This window comes from Martes martes (assembly GCF_963455335.1).
Source record: "Martes martes genome assembly, chromosome: 3".
In the NCBI taxonomy this organism is placed as follows: Eukaryota; Metazoa; Chordata; class Mammalia; order Carnivora; family Mustelidae; genus Martes; species Martes martes.
Genome location: NC_137890.1, coordinates 31,531,857 through 31,553,408, shown reverse-complemented (window position 1 = coordinate 31,553,408; position 21,552 = coordinate 31,531,857). Strand labels below are relative to the sequence as shown.

The 21,552-nt window shown below is 42.8% G+C and overlaps 1 protein-coding gene across 2 annotated transcripts in view; it reads right to left on the bottom strand.

The window, feature by feature from the left end:
• The window catches only part of TBC1D4 (TBC1 domain family member 4), a 189,670-nt gene extending 169,276 nt beyond the window's left edge, over positions 1 to 20,394 (bottom strand). The window contains exon 1 of one of the 2 annotated variants that reach the window (XM_080798357.1): positions 19,514 to 20,394. In XM_080798357.1, coding sequence (XP_080654483.1) covers positions 19,514 to 20,011 — 498 coding nt within the window. In that variant the 5' untranslated portion in view covers positions 20,012 to 20,394. The remainder of the gene's footprint in view (positions 1 to 19,513) is intronic. The other variant, XM_080798358.1, reaches the window with a different exon arrangement.
• Between the last annotated feature and the right edge of the window lie 1,158 nt (positions 20,395 to 21,552).

Below are 21,552 nucleotides of genomic sequence, written 5' to 3'. Positions count from 1 at the left end.
GGCACTACTTTTTTTTTCCCCTGCTTTTCGTCCTCCCGAAAACATGCGTACACTCTATCCCACTTCCCTTCTGTATAAATATAGCATTTTTTACCCAGTTTCCTACTGAAGACCTATCTCCTTTCTCTGGGTTCTTTTTCTTCAAACAGTGGTAGAACCATTCTCTGTATTTAATTATTTAACATTTTCCCTGTGTGTCTTTTCTCTTCCAACTGCAGTATAAACCTCTTTAAGGTCCGGGTCAAATGTCACACTTCTTATACCCCCGGATACAAAGTACAGACCTACTCATGAGACCTACTCATGAAGAAAACCCTCAGAAGAAATAACAAACAACAAACACAACAAATATATATATTTTTTATATTTATATTTATATTATTTTTATTTATATGAAATTATTTCAACAAAGCACCTAATGGATGCCCCATATTGGTCATTGTGCCAGATGCTCAAGATAGCAAAAAGACTGTCTCCACTTTCAATGAGCTTACAAACTAGTGGAGAGAGCCTTGCAAAGAAACAGCAAGAATACCAGAGAACTGCTGGAATAAAGCAATGGATCAGTATGGAGCGCAGAAGAAGAAGCAACTCTCAAACAGGGCATGGAGACTGATAGAGAAGATTTTATAGAAAAGGAAGTGACTTTTGAGGGCGTTTGTAAAGATTAGGACACCACACCACCAGGATGCTGGATAAAAGGACATTCCCATCAAAAAGACCAGTATGTTAACGTCAAGATGTGACAGGCCCAGTGGGCATGAGAAATGGTAAGATGTTCAGAGAAGGCTGGAAGACAGAGCTGGGGTGGAGGAAGGAAGAAGGGGCAGAACTGCAGCCATGTTAAAAAGTTTGGGTGGGGGATGCCTGGGTGGCTCAGTGGGTTAGAGCTTGTGCCTTCAGCTCAGGTCATGATCTCAGGGTCCTGGGACTGAGCCCCGCATCAGGCTCTCTGCTCGGTGGGGAGCGTGCTTCCCCCCCACCCACCCTCACCAGCCTCTCCGCCTACTTGTGATCTGTCAAATAAATAAATAAAATCTTTTAAAAAAAAAAAAAGTTTGGGTGCAGCCAAATTCACCCCCTCCATGACTACAGAGTCCTACAGACTGGCCACTAGTATTACATAATGTTTAGGAAGCTGCACCGATTCATAATGTTTCCATGAATAGTCAACATGCCTTTTCATCATCATCTTCAATGCTCACCACGATGACTTAAACCACCTAGCTTACAAGTACGCATCTAACACTGGGCTGTGTATTGGGGGGGCAAGTGTGTGTCTGTACCACAGGAAGTAAACAACAGAGCAATCAGGAGCTCCTGCTCAGTTTACCACTTCTTAAAACTTTTTTTTCCACACTTCTTAGAATCTACAGTACACAATGGCATAAAGAAATTTGAGTAGCAGCTTAGAATAATAAGGGTTTAGGGGCACCTGGGTGGCTCAGTGGGTTAAAGCCTCTGCCTTCGGCTCAGGTCATGATCTCAGGGTCCTGGGATCGAGCCCCGCATCGGGCTCTCTGCTCAGCAGGGAACCTGCTTCCTCCTCTCTCTCTGCCTGCCTCTCTGTCTACTTGTGATCTCTGTCTGTCAAATAAATAATAAAATATTTAAAAAAAAAAAAAAAAAGAATAATAAGGGTTTAAAGACTGTTTGTTTGTACCATATTTCAGAAAGGACTCCAAGTGGACTTCAGAAGGACTATCTGTGGATGTCAATTACCATAAATTCTCAAACTCCCCATTTCCATATATAATGGAGCTATAAATTTCTTTAATACTAAGTTTCAAAAATTACTAGGTGCTATAAACTTGCCAACTCTACCAAGATGTTCTCTCAAAGTGACATTACATTTCTGAGCAACTCAGAAATCACTATGAGGTCTTTTTTTTTTTTTAATTAACTTGGCTAAATCCACAAATGCCACGTCCTTTATAGGAATTTAAGAATGACACAGAAACCATTAAAATCTCCTAATCACTACATTCTTTACCTCCTACATACAAGTGGACATACTGACTTTAAAAAGTCAACAGATTAAGAATGACACTGCATTAAAGAACAAAAACCTTACGTGTTAATTATCGGTCCTTGTTCTCTAAACTCTAGAACCAGGCCCTGAAGCTTCCACATTCCTGGAGACTGAGTGCAGACGCCATGTTGGGGAATATGGAATGCCTCACCAAATATGTGTTCTCTCAATAACTTCCCCTCGTAATTAACGCCAGCATATGCTACTCTCACTGTTTACCTGTTTCTGTAGAAATCACTTAAACCTCTTTCTCCCCAGCTACTAACTGGCTAATCTTACACTTGACTGCCCTCCACCAATATTTGTGAATGGCCATGGTTGAGCTGATAACCACGGCAGTAACAAGGAACTTCAAACACTCTAACAACTACAAGATAGTCATGGCTTCCGCCATTAACACGCAACCAAAATTCATCCTCTAACAATCCTACACTGATACCATTATTTTTTTTCTCACGTGACTAATTTTTAAATATAAAATCCACTTCAATTATGGAGAGCAAATTGAATCAAAGGAACAAACGCAAACGTGTCCCGTGTTCTAAAACTTGGTATGATGATACCTAAGACAACTGCCAAAGTATGTATCACCTCAAAAATAAGTAAGCAAAGAGAAGAATGTTGCCTTTAACCTGCTCTCTTTCTTGGGAAGTCAAATCAGAAACCTCTTACTAGGTAGAACAGTTAATATGTTGCCTCCTTCCAGGACTGAATGTTCTCCTTCCCTCATTTATAAACCTACAAAGGTGGAGGTTGGGGAGAGCAGGAGACAGTGCAGAGGTAAGTTTCCCTCAAAATGCCTGAAGCATCATTTTCCAAAGCTGAGAGCATCATTACCACCTAGGGCCAATTGCCTGGCTGCCAATGCAGTCCCAAATGACCATAAATAAAGCCTTAATTATATTAATTAGAGCAATTGCTTCCTGCTGACCATCTCATTATTTGGGGGCCCCGTCTCAGCCTTGGAGCCAGTACCCTCCTTGGCTCACCCCATCCCAGACATCTCACTTCCCCACTGCTTATAGCCCTACTCCTAATTATGCTTCAGTGTGTCCTTGACCCATTTCCTCTCCAAGACCCCTTTCGCTATGACAACAGAGGTCTACTACCATTATCTAGCGTTGACAGAGCATGGGTAGATGATGTCCATGCCAGGACTCTAGAACATGATCTATGATTAGAGGCTGGTCAGCCACCTGATTTCTCATGGAATTTCCCCAGCTACTGATATGCCAAGTGTTATTTTAACAGCTGTTTAGATATTCTAATTACCAAAACATGTAAACACCGTGTAAACTGTTAAGACACTCTCTATATTGCCCATATGCCTGCCGTCCCAGACAGTGGGTGACTCTCACTGTCAAAAGAAAACATGTAACAATTTGACTGGAAGGGTTATCAAGAAACAGTATCATCAGGATGGCAGCTGAGGCGTTTTAACAACGCCAATGTGCTATGGCTACTCCTACGGGTCCTGCTCTGTCCTGAGCTTACAGTTAACGGATACTGGTTCCTGGAGTTGTCATCAAAAGCCTGGCAGGGGAAGGGACCCTGCATCTCCATTAGCAGTGGTTTCTCAAATTCGCTGCACGCAGGGCCAAGCGACCGCCAACCCAGCTACCAGCTCTTCAACAGATCCCACAACTCACCCCAGAGATTGTGATTCAACAGATGTGGGGAAGGGCCCAGGAGTCTCGTAGACATGCCTACTTCTCTTAAACTCTGCAGGACGTTCTTATGTGCCATCAGGTTGAAAAACACCTGGGTAGCTCCCTCCCCACCCCGGCTGAGACTCTATTTTCAATGGCACCCTTGTTGGTGAAAATGGTTGGCAATGCTTGAGAAATCATAATTACTGATGGAAGGATGTCATTTCTCTCCACTATCTTTAGTCAGAAAACGTGTGCAAATCGCTAAGATCCAGCCCTCTTATTTTACAAATGAGAACTCTTGATTTTGCCCCTGAAACCTAGTTCTCCCCCACGCCTCCCACCAGCCTTCCTGACATCTATAAAGGGTATCAAACGCACCTATTAGTTTAAAAAAAGGGGGGGGGGGTGGAAATCAGCAAACTTGGGAATCATCCTTAATCATCACGTCCACAAGAGGCCTTCCCTGACTCATCTCTTGGTTTTGGTTATATGTAGCCGAAAGCTCAACTCAACTCACATAACAAGAAGTTATGAACAAGTCTGCAGGCAGGTGCTAAGCAGGCTTATTGCTATCAGTGTTCAGATGCAATTTTCCTGGCCTCTCTGGATTGCCCAGCTCATTTTCATCATCACTGTGGTAGTGAAATAACTATAACTACATTTCAGGTTTTAAATCGACATGTTGACAGCCAGGAGAAAACTTTCTTAGGACCCCCCAGAAAATTTATCTCCTCTTGCATTGGCACAACTGTCACATTCCCTGGGACCACGGGAGCCGCAGGCACAAACTCATCACGTGGCTTGGGCCTGGACAAAGGGATGGCTTTTCTCACCTTGGGGCTGGGGCTGGGGCCAGCTTTCCCGTAGATTCTAGACTAGCAGAGGGAGCATTAACTAGAAAAATGTAAGATTTTAAATAGTAAAGAGACCTAAAGAATCTACTTACTGCACAACCCAACCTCGAGTAAGTCTTTTCTTATTCTCTCATAGCACCACATTCTTTTCCTTCACAGCCCTTTTAACAATTTGAAATTGGATACCTGTGGATATGCAGGTAACATTTCTGTAGTCGTTACCACATGGCACTGTTCTGCATGCTTTGAATGGGTTCACTTAATCCTCACAACAATGCTCTCATCCCCATATTACAGATGAGGGGTTCAAGGTAAAGAGAGGTGCGAGAACTTACCCAGGACCATGGAGCCCAGCCACAGTGGAGCTTTGGGTCCCTGAGATCAGACTACAGAGCCCAGGCACTTGGCAATTACATTATGTAGTTCTTTTTACTTAGTTTTGCCTCACTTCTCCACAAAACTCTATGAAGATCCATGAAGCAGAGAATGCATCTGTTTTACAAACCACTCCAGTGTGGTGTCTAGTACAATATCAGGCATCAGGAAACATTCCATTCACCTAGTAACTAAACAAATGAATAGATGGTTGAAGGAATAACTGAATGACTGAATGAATGAATGAGGTAATGAACAAAGGAACAACTAAAAAACCAAGACCCAGATTAACATTGTGCATATAATATGATTACTTATGGAAGACTGGGGTCCAGAGCTTCAGCTTCCTGTGTCGGGTCTGGCTTCTCCAGCTGAAGGCCTGTTATCTCTGTGTCACCTGATCACACCTGCATCATCAATAATAAATGGACTTTTCTCCATTGCAAATGAAAAATCGAGCAGGAGTTAGTCACTTCTTTTGAGATACATTATACATGAACATGTTCAAAAGAGAGAACAATATAAGAATGGGATTTTCCTGCATTTACCCTAACTGAAATAGACAAACACATGGGGCGCCTGGGTGGCTCAGTGGGTTAAAGCCTCTGCCTTCGGCTCAGGTCATGATCCCAGGGTCCTGGGATCGAGCCCCACGTCGGGCTCTCTGCTCGGTGGAGAGCCTGCTTCCTCCTCTCTCTCTGCCTGCCTCTCTGCCTACTTGTGATCTCTGTCTGTCAAATAAATAAATAAAAATCTTAAAAAAAAAAAAAGAAATAGACAAACACTTTGTTCACTGAGAAGAATCAAAACAGAAAATATGTACAAAGCCCTTTGAAGTAGCAGGTACTGAGGAAATTTCATGAACATTTTTTTAAATCAACAATTTTTAGTAAACTCATCGGTTTAAAGTCTCCCCTTGATTTATGGAGATCTAAGTATACATAAAGTGTTGCTGTAATTCTCTTTCATGGTGGCAGCACGACATTTAAAAATAAATCATCTGGAAAACGTAAGCAGCTAAAAAAATAATCACAGGGCATACATATGTCAGTTCCCACCATCAATGTCCAGAATTAATTCTGCTCTCCCGAGAGAAATCAGAGCCATATCATAGCAAACAAGGTTTCCAGAGAAACTATTAATTGGTATAATCACATGCACACAAAAGCTGTCAACCTGACTGGTTCCTAGGTAAATGGGGTAATATATTATGACTCAAATCCAGTACTAACGAATATCAACTCCCATTCCCAGTATGTACAGTACAGTTTTTCTCCCCCTACAGAAGTGACTGGACAGTTTGTTCTCCAGTCAAGGAGAAAAGAAAACCACCTCTGTAAATGGGCAAACATGTTGGGAAACTATATTTACCTTTTGCCTTAATAAGTAGCTACATTTACTGTTTCAAATAATGTGCAATTAGCAATGTCCATGTCTTACAATGAGCATACTCATGGAAAGCAGGTTTTTAAAGGTCATTCCAATCATGAATAAAGGACAACGACAAACTCCAGAAGCTCACTCAGAAAACACACAGCTTCACCAATGGAGCAAAATGGAATCTCCTACCCCATGCAAAGCTTCAAAAGTTGAAGAAAATCTGGAGAGAAGTAATGCTCAAAGAAAGGCACGATGGAAGGTAAGGAGGGAGTAAGGAGGAAATGCCCCTTCTGAGGAAGAGGCCGAGTGCCTATATTTATAAAAGCACATGACTGCCGCATTTTTAAATTTTTCCTGGAAAAATAATGCCATCTTTCCTTGTGTTGTTCCCTTTAAAGTAGAACCCCAGGGGAACAGTGCGAACGGGAATACCGTCCTACTGGTACCTTGGTTCGTGCCCCAGGGGCCACTGAAAACTACAATCAACCTATCTAAGTGTCCTTATTATAAACATTACACAAAATGAATACAAGGTAATTACTCTGTCACAAGGGCAGGCTGTTTAAGCAAATAAAGAAGTCCAGAATACAATCCCACATCTTACTATCAGTCTACAGTTCACTATGGACATCGGCCCTAGTGTCTTCCTTTTTCATCCCTGGCCACACTCTGGTGATCTCCTCTCCAGCCCCTCATTTCCCTTTTTGATTAAAATAAAAAGTTCTGAATACCTTTTAGGCCTTCCCCACCCTTTCTAGGATCAGGCTTAAAAATCAGGGCCTTGGAAATTGGTTAGATTTGGGAGTAAAAACTTACAGAAGCCATCCAAAGCGTTGTGTAACGAAATAGTTTGCCTGATGAGATCATACTTGCACGGAGAAGCCTAAATAACTGAACTGGGCTGAAAATGAAGAATTAATCCAATTACTGCAAGGATACTTTCACAATACCACTCACTGATCACCTTCCAGATGCCCAAAGGCTCGACTCATGTCATTCAGAGAAAAGGCCATGGAGATGCCTCTTCTCGTGTCGGCAGCTTCAGTAAACTTCCCATGTTTTGGTAGGGAAAAAAGCAGACCAACTTAAATTAGTCTAGAAATCTTTTCTCTTTTTTTTTTTCCAGAAATTACACAATGTATTTATTTTTTTTAAAATGCCTTCTTGGGGTGCCTGGGTGGCCCAGTGGGTTAAAGCCTCTGCCTTCAGCTCAGGTCATGATTTCAGGGTCCTGGGATCGAGCCCGCATTGGGCTCTCTACTCAGCAGGGAGCCTGCTTCCCTTCCTCTCTCTCTGCCTGCCTCTCTGCCTACTTGTGATTTTTCTCTGTCAAATAAATAAATAAAATCTTTTAAAAATATGCCTTCTTTATAACCCCACTTAATTTATAAGCAGGATGATGTCTCTAAAATTATAAATATTCATAACAAAAAATAAAACTGAGCAAACAATACAATTAACTCTTGCTAAAGTTAACAACTAACGGTGACAAATATGGGAACACACACACATCCCAGCAAACAGATTTCAGTCTCTTGCCAGCAGATTTAAATTCCTTGAGGGCAGATACTGATTCTTAATTTCAATCTGTTAAAATGAATCTCTATTACAGAACTAGGTCCCAGGTATACAACCATGAGCAGACAAGAGCTCTCTCCCTATGAAGCTTACCTTACATTCTAGAAACAGTGACATTCCCCTAGAAAGTATTTTTTAAAAAATTAATTTTAGGGGGGGCACCCAGGTGGCCCAGTGGGTTAAAGCCTCTGCTTTTGGCTCAGGTCATGGTCTCAAGGGTCCTGGGATAGAGCCCTGAATCAGGCTCTCTGCTCAGCAGGGAGCCTGCTTCCCCCTCTATCTGCCTGCCTCTCTGCCTACTTGTGATCTCTGTCTGTCAAATAAATAAATAAAATCTTTTTTTTAAAAATTAATTTTAGGAGCACCTGGCTGGCTCAGTTGGTAAATCATGCAACTCTTGATCTCAGAGTGATGAGTTCAAGCCCCATGTTGGGTGTGGAGCCCACTTAAAAAATAGTAATAATAATTTTAAATCTACTCATGTCAGAAGGAAAACAGGGCTGAGATAGAAGTGAAAAACTGGGATACCTATCTACTTTAGATAGAGGGTCACCAGAGGCCAATCTGTGTAAGCAACATTTATGATTTGGACAAAGAACTGAGACCTGAGAAAAAGCCAATCTAGCAAGAATGGGGACCACACATGCAAAGGTTTTGAAGTGACCTGGGAGCTGGGCTTGTTCAAGGACAGCTGAAGTGTACAGCAGGAGCTGGAGAGCAGCAGTCTAAGCTGGAGGGACCAACCCAACTGTAAGGGGAAATTGACGTGTTATTCGGAGTACAAAGGGAACCTGGTCTGGTTTGTGTTTTATAAGCACACTCCTGGGGTTCCATGGAAGACGGGTCTGACAGGAGGGCAAGAGCAGACCAGGGAGAACAGCTGAGAGGAGAACAGTCCCAGCAAGAGATGACAGGGGTTATACCAGCATGGTGGCAGGCGTGGTGGAGCCATGTGACATGTTAAAACTAAGTTTCGGAGGCTCAATCAACAGGCCATCCCTCCAGAACTGTAACTGGGGAGTGAAAAGTAGGACTCCAGTATAATTCCTTGGTTTACCAGCATTAGTAACTACATCTATAAGTGTAGGTATCAAGGAAGCATTTAGAAACTGAAAAAAAAAAGCTTGAGTTCAGAGAAAAGAGCTAGGCCACCTCAATAAATGTGGGGGCCATCAATAAAAATTTACAAAGTGGGTTTTAGAAAATGCGTGGGGTTTGGAATCCCAGATCCGTTCCTTGCTAGCTTGTGTCCTTAGGAAAAGGGCGGGCTTCATTTTCTCACCTGTAAAACGGGGATTTAAAAAAACCATTTAACAAGTGTTGTCTAGAGGGGCACCTGGGTGGCTCAGTCATTAAGCACCTGCCTTCAGCTCAGGTCATGGTCCCAGCATCCTGAGACGGAGCCCCACATTGGGCTGCTTGCTCTGTGGGAAGCCTGCTTCTCCCTCTCTCACTTCCCCTGCTTGTGTTCCCTCTCTCACTGTGCCTGTCTCTCTGACAAATAAATAAATAAATATCTTTAAAAAAATAAAAAATAAAAGTGTGTCTAGAGCAGAAGTCAGCACTTTGTAAAGGGTCAAATAATAAAGATTTTAAGCTCAGTGGCCATAAAGTGTCTGTCCAAAATACTCAAGACTGCCATGTAGCACGAAAGCGGCCACAGATCATATGTAAACAGGGGAGTAGAGCAGTGTTAAAATAAAACTGTATTTCAAAAATAAAGGTCATAGTTTGCCAGCCGCTGGTTTAGAACAGTAGTTGTCCAAGGTAATCCTGGACCAGGAGTATCAGCATCACCTGGGAACTTGTCACAGACACAAATTCTGGACATCACCCAAGACTTTCACAACCAGCAGCTCTGGGGGTGGAGTCCAGTGACCGGTCATTATTACAAACTTTTCAGGTGATGCATGTTAAAGTTTGAGAACCGCGTGGTCAAGAAAATAAATGAATACATAGTGATTAGAACTAGTATCATTATTATTATTACTATTATAACTGGCTCCTAGAAGTTTAGAGTATAATTCCGAAAGACAGAAGCAAATGCTGGATTTTTGTGGTAGGTTAAGCAAAAGAGAGACAAACTGTTAGAATCTAAGGTAGGCTTAGGTAAGACTACTTGAGAAATTAAAGATTGTTTTTTATACTTTTATTCTAAAGAACTCCTATATTTTCTCATATACTAATTAAGACATATTTTATTTAGTCTTGTTCACAATCCACTAGTCAAAACATATAATACAATCTCAAATACATATATCTCCAATCTAACTTCTAAGAGAAACAGTTTTAGGGGCACCTGGGTGGCTCAGTCGTTAAGTGTCTGCCTCCAGCTCGGGTCATGATCTCCAGGTTCTGGGATGGAGCCCCATGTCAGGCTCCCTGCTCAGCAGGGAGTTTGCTTCTCCCTCTGCCACCCACACTCCCGCTCATGCTTGTGTGCTCTCTCTCTTCTCTCCCTCTCAAATAAATAAAATCTTTTTTAAGAAATTAAAGAAAAAAAAAGAAACAGGTTTAATGCCAATTAACTAACTCCCAGATCCCCAACAGCATATTATTCTGTTGCTATGACTAGTCTCTATTGCTATGACTAACACACTGTACTTACACAAGCACAGAATGAGCAAAGTTGTCAAATGTCATTCATTATTTTAACAGAATAATCTGACCTCTGGAAAAGGTTTAGAATCAATGGGGAAGTTAAAATATAAAGGGTGGTGTCAAGAAACAGAATGTAATACCATCCATTTTTACATTGCTTTTAATATTGGGATTAGAAACCAGAGATCTGCCTATTGAACATGCCTCAAATTAGATAAAAGAATTACAGATGAGCAGTGTCTGGCTGGCTCAGTTGGTAGAGCATGTGACTCTTGATCTTGGGGTTCTGAGTTTGAGCCCTATGTTGGGTCTAAGGTTACTTAAAAAATAAATAAACTTAAAAAAAAAAGAATTATGGATGAACATAGAGGTCATGCCCACTATTACTATTAGGCTATGTTCATGTCAACAGACCTTTGCAAAATTCCAACTGAAAACTAAAATAAAATCAGTACACAAGCTTCATAGCCTTGGAAGAAGCCAACAGGAAAGGGCAAGGACCAGACAACAGATCATCTCTCAGAAGAGGGAAGACAAGCTTCCACAACTGGAAAACAATTCAATCAAGCAGACAGCACGGAATATTTAAAGAGCTAGGCAACAGGCATTGGCTGGTCTTCACAGTGAGCAGTCAGCACAGAGTGAAAAGATATCCCGACAGGCACAGAGCATGCTCCTGGGGACCTAATGGGAAGAGAGATTTAGAAAACCAACCAGGAAGGCCATCAGCTTAATTTTAGGTAAACTCACAAAAATCTCTCAGGCTGCCCAGCTAATGAGAATGAAGTGCCTGAAACCAGGGCAAGAGGTTAATTGAAAAAGCCAGGAGCCATCGAGGGCCTGAAAACAAATTTGCCTGTTGGCTTGTAAAAGGCCTAGGTCATAAATGTATTTGTCCACATTATATACCCTGCTCCTGGAAATGTTTATGAAAGTACAATGGTGAGATGCAAAAGAATGCCTGATTTGCCCAGAAGTACAGTTTGACTTAGAAACTAAAACTGATAATGAACTCCTCCAAAGCGACATTGATAGTACAAAGTTCCATGGTTCTAACATTGAGAATTTTAGAAATTCATGTAAAAATTCACAGCAGTGTCTAAGTGGAAACTATTGAACTAGTTAAGGGCAGCCACAACGTAAAAGAACTGGAGCAGCAAATTTAGGCTTCTATATTTAGCCGGGAAAATCCCATTACTTGGAGATCCTCTTTCCAACCCAACCTCTTACAAGAAATAAAACTTGGAAGAGATCAGTAATTTAAAAAATAGTAACTCCCATATCTTCTTGGTGGGCTGCAGAAACCAGTGTTAAGATGATCTGAAATTAAACCAACCAAAATTTTAATCCCACATTTTTTCCCTTTGTATCATGTGATTATAGATTATCAGGGATCCATTAAATAACATCTAAAAATTTAAACCCAGAGTTTCCCAAACTTACGGATTGTTCAGTATCTTTTCGAAGGTAACTGAAGAAGCGGATATTGTTATTTCACTGTTAGTCTATTTAAATATTTTCACAAAAATCTAGATATAAACTTCATATGCTTACAGCGTTAGTTTTTAAACAACTCTAAAGGCAAAACCAATTTACAAAATAGCCACAAACACAAGTATAAAACCAGTACTATTTATACTAACAACCTAAATTCAATGTAATAAAAGATGTTATTTTCCCAAACAACAGGACTATGACACAGCATGGGAACAGCATGCCAGTATCACTATGGCCCTTGTGATTTTTTTTTTTCTAAACCACTTTTTTCTACTTGAACTCCTACAAAAGCATACATAAGCCCATCAAGTCATTGGGCTTTATTTTGACTTCAAATTTTACATGTTCTTGAGGTGCCTCGGTGGCTCAGTCGTTTAAGCATCTGCCTTTGGCTCAGGTTGTGATCCCACTGTCTTGGGATGGACACATCGAAATCCCTGCTCAGCAGAGAGCTGGCCTCTGCCTTTGCCTGATGCGCCCCCTGCTTGCGCTCACTCTCTCTCTCTCTGACAAATAAATAAATAAAACCTTTAATTAAAAAAAAAAAAAAAAAGAAAGCATCTGTCTTTGGCTCAGGTCAGGATCTCAGGGTCCGGGATGGAGCCCCGAGTCCAGCTCTCTGCTCAGCACAGACTCTGCTTCTCCCTCTACCCCTCCCCTGCACTGGTGTTATTCCTCTCCACCTAAATAAATAAATAAAATCTTTATTAAAAATTTACATATTCTCGGGGCGCCTGGGTGGCTCAGTGGGTTAAAGCCTCTGCCTTCGGCTCAGGTCATGATCCCAGGGTCCTGGGATCGAGCCCCGCATCGGGCTCTCTGCTCGGCCAGGAGCCTGCTTTACCCTCTCTCTCTGCCTGCCTCTCTGCCTACTTGTGATCTCTGTCTGTCAAATAAATAAATAAAATCTTTAAAAAAAAAAATTTACATATTCTCTTCTCTTTAACTTAAGGTAATTATGATAAGACAACTTGGTTCCAGTACTTCTTGCTTGATCATATATATTTTATAATGATGGTAAGTGTACTATTTTTATATCTTATAATTTTATACTTTATACTATATAATTATATAGTTTCATATTATAATAAGTAGTTTAATAGTTTATACTTCATACTTTCTTGTACTTTATAGTGTTTATATACTTTATATATACTTGATATAATGCATAGTTGTATCTGTTCTTAAATACACATCCTAAAGCCTTATATTCTTTTGCAAACTTATTCTAAATTTTTATTCTAAACTGTACTTATAGAGGTTACAGAGAGACTGTCATAGTTTACTCCCCTGCCTTCCTAAGGACACTACATAAAAGATACACCAGAGTTCAACTTCCCCAGCCTAAGATATCATGTAGACCTTTTACTTCTCATTAAAACAAATATACATATATAGGTATAACTATATCCAAGCATGCACTAAGCATTATTATTTTACAAATTTAATGAGCATATTTAACTATGGATATTTTTAATATAAACATGGGGAAAAGTAGACAAATACTCCATAATCTCATTCACATATGGTACCTAAAAAGTCAATCTCATAAATGCAGAGTAGAATTGTGGTTTCCAGGAGCTGGGAGATGGCAGAAATGGAAAGATGTTGGTCGAATGGTACCAACCGTCAGTTATGCAGGATGACTAAGTTCTGAAGATCTAATGAGCAGACAGCCCGGTGACTATCATTAATAAAATACTACATTGTATACTTGAAATTTGCTAAGAGTAGATTTTAAGTTTTCTCAACACACACACAATAGATAGCCATGTGAGCAATAATTATTCAGAACGGTCATCATCTTATTCACCAAAATGTCAACTCTATTTCTTTTTGTCTGATTTGTTTTTAAGATTTATTTATTTTAGAGGATACAGAGTGCAAGTGGTGGGGAGGGGCAGAGGAGAGGGAGAAAGAGAATCCCAAGCAGACCCGTAGTGGAGCACAGAGTTCAAAGCGGTGCTGGAGCCCAGGACCCTGAGATCGTGACCTAAGCTGAAATCAAGAGTCAGACGTCCAACCAATTAAACCACCCAGGCACCCCTGCTTGATTTTCTTAACAGCCAGTGTACCAAACATGCAGAATGTTGTTATTTCTCTGGATGCAAATAAATAAATCTTTATTTTTTGCAAAATCTTATCATAACCTAACATTGTGACATACTCCTAAGAAACTGTTTATTCCATCTGCAAAACTTAAAACTTTGGCTTAAAAGGTAAAGTTTTCATTCAACATATGGATAGTCCTAGGATGCCCAGCAGAATAACGTCTATCTAGGGAAGATGTGCAAAGCCATTTAGCTAGAAATTGAAGATTTTCTTTAAAAATCTTCTGTAGTCAGATATTACTCCTCCTCACACTCACCTTGAACTTCTAAGTCTGAGAACTGCCAAAATAACTAAGGGGACAGCATATAACCCAACAAATGAATAAAATCACTGAGGGCAGTGGATCTCGATTTGTGGTCCCCAGACCAGTAGACTGAGCATCATCATTGGGGGAGCTTTTTAACATCAGAAATTGCGGCGGGGAGGGGGGTAGTCATATGTTTTAACAAGCAGGTAATTCTGATACATACTCAAGTTTGAGAACCAGAACTCTGGCTTATGATAAACAAGCCTAGATACTGAACTGTATCAGTCTTCACTATAACTAACACTGCCTCACAACTGGGAGGCTCTGGGCACACATTTTTTACCTTTCCCCCAGATATCAAGGTCAAGATTTTACCATGGTGTAGAGCCAGGGCAAATCAACCTCCAACTCAAATCAGGACAGGGGGGGTGGGGGACGACAAAAAAGCAACTACAGCAAACATGAAGGGAGAGATCTATCTGTCTAGAATGGCACAGACTATTCTAGAAGCAGAAAGAGAAACATGAAAACTTTCAGATTTCCATTTCTTTAGTTTCCTGACTAGTATAGCCCCATTAGCAATGAGTAAGAACTTCTGAGAAACGATCCCTTTTGAAAACTATCAACAGAACTAAATTGAAAATTGGTTACCTGAATAAAGCTCAGAAAATACTAAATATTTTAAGAGGAACAAAAAACATTACAAATTTAGAGAATTTTGAGCTCAAATAAACTGGTGTCAAGTTCATCTTTAAGAATCTTAAGAACACAATTTATAGAATCTCTTTGAAATTACATTCTTGCAAGCTTCAAGAAATACATAAACAAAATCAGCAAAAATCATAGTAATTACGTTTTTGTTTTTTAAATGATTGCTCATTCTGTAATTTTGAAATATAATTTTCATGCAGTCTCATGCAAATGATAATTAACACCTTTAATCTCTAACAATATTTATAAACACTAACAACTCTTGCTTTTTTATATGGTAAAATAGACATAACTTGGAATAATTTCTGCTTTTCATTTGGGAAATTGAGATAATGCTACAGTCTTTCTGAAAGTAGATAAAGATAAAAATTTGAAAAATATAAGTGACCTACCCTAGATCTCAGATAGAGAAAAAACAGATATTCTTATTTCCTCAACCAGTTTTAAGTCTCTAACTCAATTTATGCCAGTGGTTTTTTTTTTAATTATGTACAGTTAAATACTTTTACTAATTCAAATATCCAAGTTTGGCTGAAATGTACTAAGCCTGACATTCCTCCTGTGCAGGACCACACAGGCTTGAATAAATGGGAACCACTCTGCACAGGCATATATTTGATCTAGAACTGGTTCGTTTGCTCCTGACCCCCACCTCTCTTTGCACCTGGGACAAACAGCTCCTCATTAGGCCATTCTGGCTGAGAGCTCCTTTAGGCCCACATGCTTAAGTTGACTCTGACCCACCCATAGAGGAGAGGGGGATCCAGAGGGCACGTCACCATGGCAACTCCCCACAACAGACCCAAGCTACTAGCACAGTGCTCCCATCTTAGAGGCTACCCGTAGATCCAGCCCCCAAAAGAGATAAGCAGATACTCTGCAAAACCTTATCATTTCTTATGTGGAAACTACAATCCCCCATCTCAGTGGCTAGGTATGAACACAAACTTTTCCATTTAGCTGTGGTCACCGCATTTCCTGGTTTGCCCTACACGGTCCGGGTTTATCCTTGCTATGTCTGTGTAATTAGCGGTGCCCCTGTTCTCAATAAAAATTGTCCTAGATTGGAGGCGCCTGGGTGGCTCAGCCAGTTAAGCCTCTGACTCTTGATTCTGGCTCAGGTCGTGATCTCAGGGTCCTAAAATCAAGCCCCAGGTTGGGCTCCACTCTCAGGGGAGAGCCTGCTTAAATTTTCTCTCTCTCCTCCCTCACACGTACTCTTTCTCTCTCTCTCAAATAAATAAATCTTTAAAAAAGATCATCCTAGATGATTCATTGAACAATTCATTAGACATCCTAGATTCATTAAACAATGAATTACATGGCTGTCCTACACAAAGGCATATTTCAGCAAAGGGACAGGCATGAGAGACAAACCAGAGGCAAAGTTATTCATGGATGTTTGCCAGCCTACTCCTCTAGGCTACTTTCCATACTTTATTCAGTGACTGGAGACTCTTTTAACAATGATCTTAATAATTAAATAATTATTTAATTATTTAAATAATTCTCAGGGACAAAGCAGACAGTAGGTCTTTTTCCTTCTGATTTCAAAGGTGCCTAGAACCATCCAGATAGTAGAACTCAGGGGCAAAGCAGACAATGTAGAAATGTAGAGCTCAGGGGCAAAGCAGACAGTAGGTCTTTTTCCTTCTGATTTCAGAGGTGCCTAGAACCATCCAGAGCCTACTCTGGGGTATGAAGCATACCCCTAGATGGTAACAATGTGAGGAATCCATCCCTTTAACCAGTTCAGCAGTAGAAACAACACTTTTGAGAATATTACTTATAAATTCTTCCCCCAAAATGGCCCTATGCCTACTATGAGAGCCATATTAAGTGAATCCAGATGCCCTAACAGAAAAGTGGCAAAAAGCAACAGAGCCTGATGATTGCACTCGTCCATTCAACAAATACTTATGAAAAACAATGTGGCAGCCTTTACATCTCTGAAGCCAAACCTCAGATGTGTTTTGTTTGGTCCAGATAGGAATCTCAAATGTTTAAAATATTTGCTAATACTTTAAAATATGAAGTCATACAAAAAATCCAGACTTCCACTCTTAGGAAACCAGAAGCTCTGACAACACCGGACTTGTATCTTGTTAACGCAATTTGCAACTGGTGCTGAGTAACTCCCTGAGAAATGAGCATCATTCATGGTCCTTGGTCCTTACTCAATCTCCACATTCATGGTCCTTGGTCCTTACTCAATCTCCACCTCACTCAACCAAATCCCATGCATTTGAGTTTGCAACCCTGCTATATGGCTAGAGATAATCCTTCATGGAACAACATCTGGCCTTTCAATTTAAGGATCCTCTACCAGGGATTCTCTAGGTTCATAGTAAACTGGAATCCATATCTTTAGATCAAAGACTCAACAGGGAAATGGCAATAAACAGGAAAAGTTGGGGTTTTTTTCTCTTTTATCAAACGGGCATATGGTTGCCACTACAGGATCAAAAGGAAGAAATGAGCCTAAGCCTGTTGTTATTTGTAAAATAATAGCACATTCAGCCTCAAACACCTAAATACATAATTAAGGTAAAAAAAAAAGGGGGGGGTGTTTTTAATTGATCCCCTAACAACGAATCTGGGAAGAACTCAACAGCCACTGTCAAGAATTCTAAGTGCTGGGGCGCCTGGGTGGCTCAGTGGGTTAAAGCCTCTGCCTTCAGCTCAGGTCATGATCTCAGGGTCCTGGGATCAAGCCCCGCATCAGGCTCTCTGCTCAGCAGGGAGCCTGCTTCCCTTCCTCTCTCTCTGCCTGCCTCTCTGCCTACTTGTGATCTCTGTCTGCCAAATAAATAAATAAAATATTTAAAAAAAAAAAAAAGAATTCTAAGTGCTTTGACCCATAAAGAAATTTGACCATCAATGACATTAGCCATGATGTATCAGATCTGAAGAAAATAACTTTAACATAAGCTACCCAAAATCATAAAACATTCCTTACAGTCCTGGGAAAATGCAATTTCTTCCTCCTTACTGAGAGAACAAAAAAAAAAAAAAAAATCTTAACACAATAAAATTAGTGATAATTTTCAGATATAAAGAACTGCACTCCCATTTCAACAGAGGTAAAAGCTAAAAATAAGCTTTGAACAAATAAGCACAAAGTGAAATGCATTTTAATCATGGATTTAAATGCTGAGATCATTTGTAAAAAGGTATTTTGACAGCGGTCATATAAGTTAAAACTGTTCTTTTCATACTGGGAGTTCTGAATGTTCATGTATTAATCTAGCTTACAAAATAATTGATGAAATCTAAGACAATGAGCTTTTATTTTCTTCAATTCAGCTACAGGCCTTTTGTGAAAAACTCAATGACAGATACTAAAATAATGAATTAAGAAAAAAAGCCTATTTGCAGGATGTTTTTGTGCCTTGACTACTATTAATTTCCAGCTACCCAAGGAACAGCCACATGTTGCAACTGAGACTTTGTTTACATTTAGAGAACATTATTTTTCTAAAGAATCTAAAGCACTTTGCAAACATTAAAGAGCTGTTTTTAGAATAGCATTTCAGGGGCTTAGCACATGATAAAAACTCCTTACACTGTTATTTTAAAACGAGTTTTCAAAGACTTAATCACTGTTACAAAGTTTTGTTTAGATTCCTCCAACCATTGGTAAAGGGGCTTGCCTGTTTTTAAGGAAGTGAAAATGCACTGTTTGGTAACAGACACCTCAATTAAGTAGACTTTGGAGAAATATTAGAAAATAGATCTTGGCCTCTTTTACGAAATGGCTTTTTAAATCATCCAAGCTGGTATCTGTCTCCAATTAGTGAGTTAAAAAAAACTGTTTTTTAAAAAAAAGGCAAAACGAAACAAAAAGTTTTCTTTCCACTAAAAATCTAAACGAAGATTCCTACTTGGTGACATCGTTGTCGACTAACTTTTCCCTAAACTCCACTCCCAAACAGCCTCACAGCTCCCAGACACGCAGATGCTGCCGTTACTAGGACTCGACGTTCCACGTGGGTTAAGGTGCCAACACTCGACTCGACCAAGGCCGAGAGTGAGTGCGGGGCCTCGAGGACCCCAACTCTCCAGTGTCTCGTCTCACGCACACGTACAGACGCAAACCAACGCCAAGGCCGGGCTTCCCTCCTCCAGGCACACCCCAAACACCGCAGCCCTCTCGGGACGCGCGCTGCTCGCCGCGTCCTCCTGGAGCGCACCCGCTCCTCCACCACCCCGGGACCACTCTCCGCCCCCCTCCCTCTCTCCCGCTCCCGCGGGGCATCCGCTCCTGCCACCCCGCCCACCCCCGAACGCCAGCTCCAACACTCCTGGTCCTCCGGACCGGAGGAGTGGACGCTGGAGCGCGCCACGTGGAGGGCGCGCGCTAGCAGCCCGACCACAGTCGGTCAGCCCTTCCTCAGGGGTCCCAGTGCCTCCAGCCCCGCTACTCCTCCCCAGGGCGCCGGACCCTCCCCCGCGCCTCGAGCCGCCGTCTTGCCTGATTGGGGTCTGTGGCGCGGAAAACGTGGCAGGCCATCTGGGACTCGGGGTCGTCGGGCTGCGCCTTGATCAAGTAGGCAAAGTAGGTGAGATCGTGGCTGTTGTGAATGAAGCGCGAGATGTGCTGTGCCTTGTGCTCGAAGATGAACACCGCCGGGTTGGGCTGCGTCGCCGCGGGGCCGCCGCCCCCCGCGGCCCCGACGCCGGGTGCGGGGACACAGCGCAGGAAGGGCGCGCTGAGCACCAGGAGCACCTCGCGGGGGGCCGGCGCCCCGCAGCCGCCCGCCTCCGGCTTCTGGCTGCGCCGGCGGATCTCAGCCATGAGCCAGGGCAGCATTGGCAGCGTGGTCCTGCGGTCCAGGCACGACCCCCCCACGTACCACAGCCGAAACCGTTTGTCGCCGGGCTTCCCGGGGCCCGGCTGCGCAGGGGCGCCCGGCTCGGGCTCCAGAGGGTGCGGGAACGGCTCATCCTGAATGCAGCTGGGGGGCTCCATAACTCGCGCCTCACGAAGGCACCGAGGCAGCCGGGTTAGGCGCGCCGCGCCCCCGACTCCCGCGCTGAAGGCGCCGCCGAAACCGTGCCAACTGCCGCACCCGGCCCCCGCGCCCTCTCTGGCACGGCAGGACCACGAACTCCGCGCTTCAGCGGCCCTGCCCCATGCGGCACTCCCCCCGGCGCGGCTCGGAGGCTCGGGCGGCTGGCAGCCCGGGGGCGCCCCGCAGCCGGACTGGCAGGAGAGGGCGGCTTAAATCGTCATCCTCCTCCCTCGCTCTAGCGCCTAGGGGCCGCACTTCCCCCTTCCTGCGCCGCGGACCCCGCGCCGCTGCCCGTCGCCGCCTGCTCCAGCGCCGCAGAGCCGCTGCGGCCGCCGCGCTCGCCCCGGGCAGGCAGACGGAGGCTGGGCGGGGAATGGGCTGTGGGCGGGCGGGGTGACTTGGGGCGGAGCTGACTCCTACCAGGGTGACCGGCTGTCACCTGGAAGGTCGGGGCCGCCGGGCTTCGGCGCGATCAGCCATACGGAAAGGGCCTGCGAGAACTGTTCCACTGGAAAACAACAATACCAAAACGTGGCCACGCTGGGCCGCTCCCCCTAGCTGTCGTCGCGGCCCAGCTCGCTGCTCCTCCTCCCAACTGTTCCCGTCCCTCCCTCGCTCCTTCCTTCCTTCCAGGCTGCTACTTTAATCGGGCTGCTACCCCGCCTCCCGCCAGGCGGGCGGAGAGCGTCGCCTGTAAAAGCTTTTCTGTGAAGTCGCCTCTCCGCCTCTTCCTCCGGCCCCTGTCGCAGCCCGCCCTTCCAAGCCGCCCCTGGGGCAGCAGTCCTGCTGCTGGCGCGGGCACTGCCTGGATCTACACCGCCTCTCCCGGGTCGCCGACTCTCCGTCCCCTCGCGCGTCTTTGCTGCCCCCTGGAGAGGGGGCCCCTCTCCACTGGGCGTGGAGACTTTTTTATGAACAGCATTTGCATGGTTTCAGTTCTTTCGGAAGACTGCCTAACAATTTCTGAATCTTATTTCCAAATACTACCCAAAAGAATCCCATTTTATCCATTTTTTTGTACCCAGTTCAGAGGCAGTGTAGAGATTTCTCACCTTTTATATATTTCCGAGGTACACAGAAGACATTTTACGGATAATTTGATCATTCTAACTTTAAAGTAAAGAAAGAAGTATTTTTTTTTCATTTTAGCAAATTAGATTCTCGTTCTTTTTGCTCTTACTGAATTATATTGAAGAATTCGATAAGTAAACAAAATAAATGGGAAACACACAGCAAGTTCCCAATTTTCCCCAAAGTACCTACATGGAGAATGAAAACCCAAACCCCAAAGGTTTCTCACTGTTTTTAGTTTAATGGTATGCTCACTTTCTGTAAAGTCCTGGAGTTTTTTTTTATCCTATTTATGTAAGATGATTATAGTTGCCCTTAATTATTCCTATACTGAATTTGTGGGTACACCCTGATGGTTCTCTTGTAAAAAATCATCTAGGTTCCAAGAGACCTTATTAATTGTTTAGGTTTAGTCACTTGGTTTATA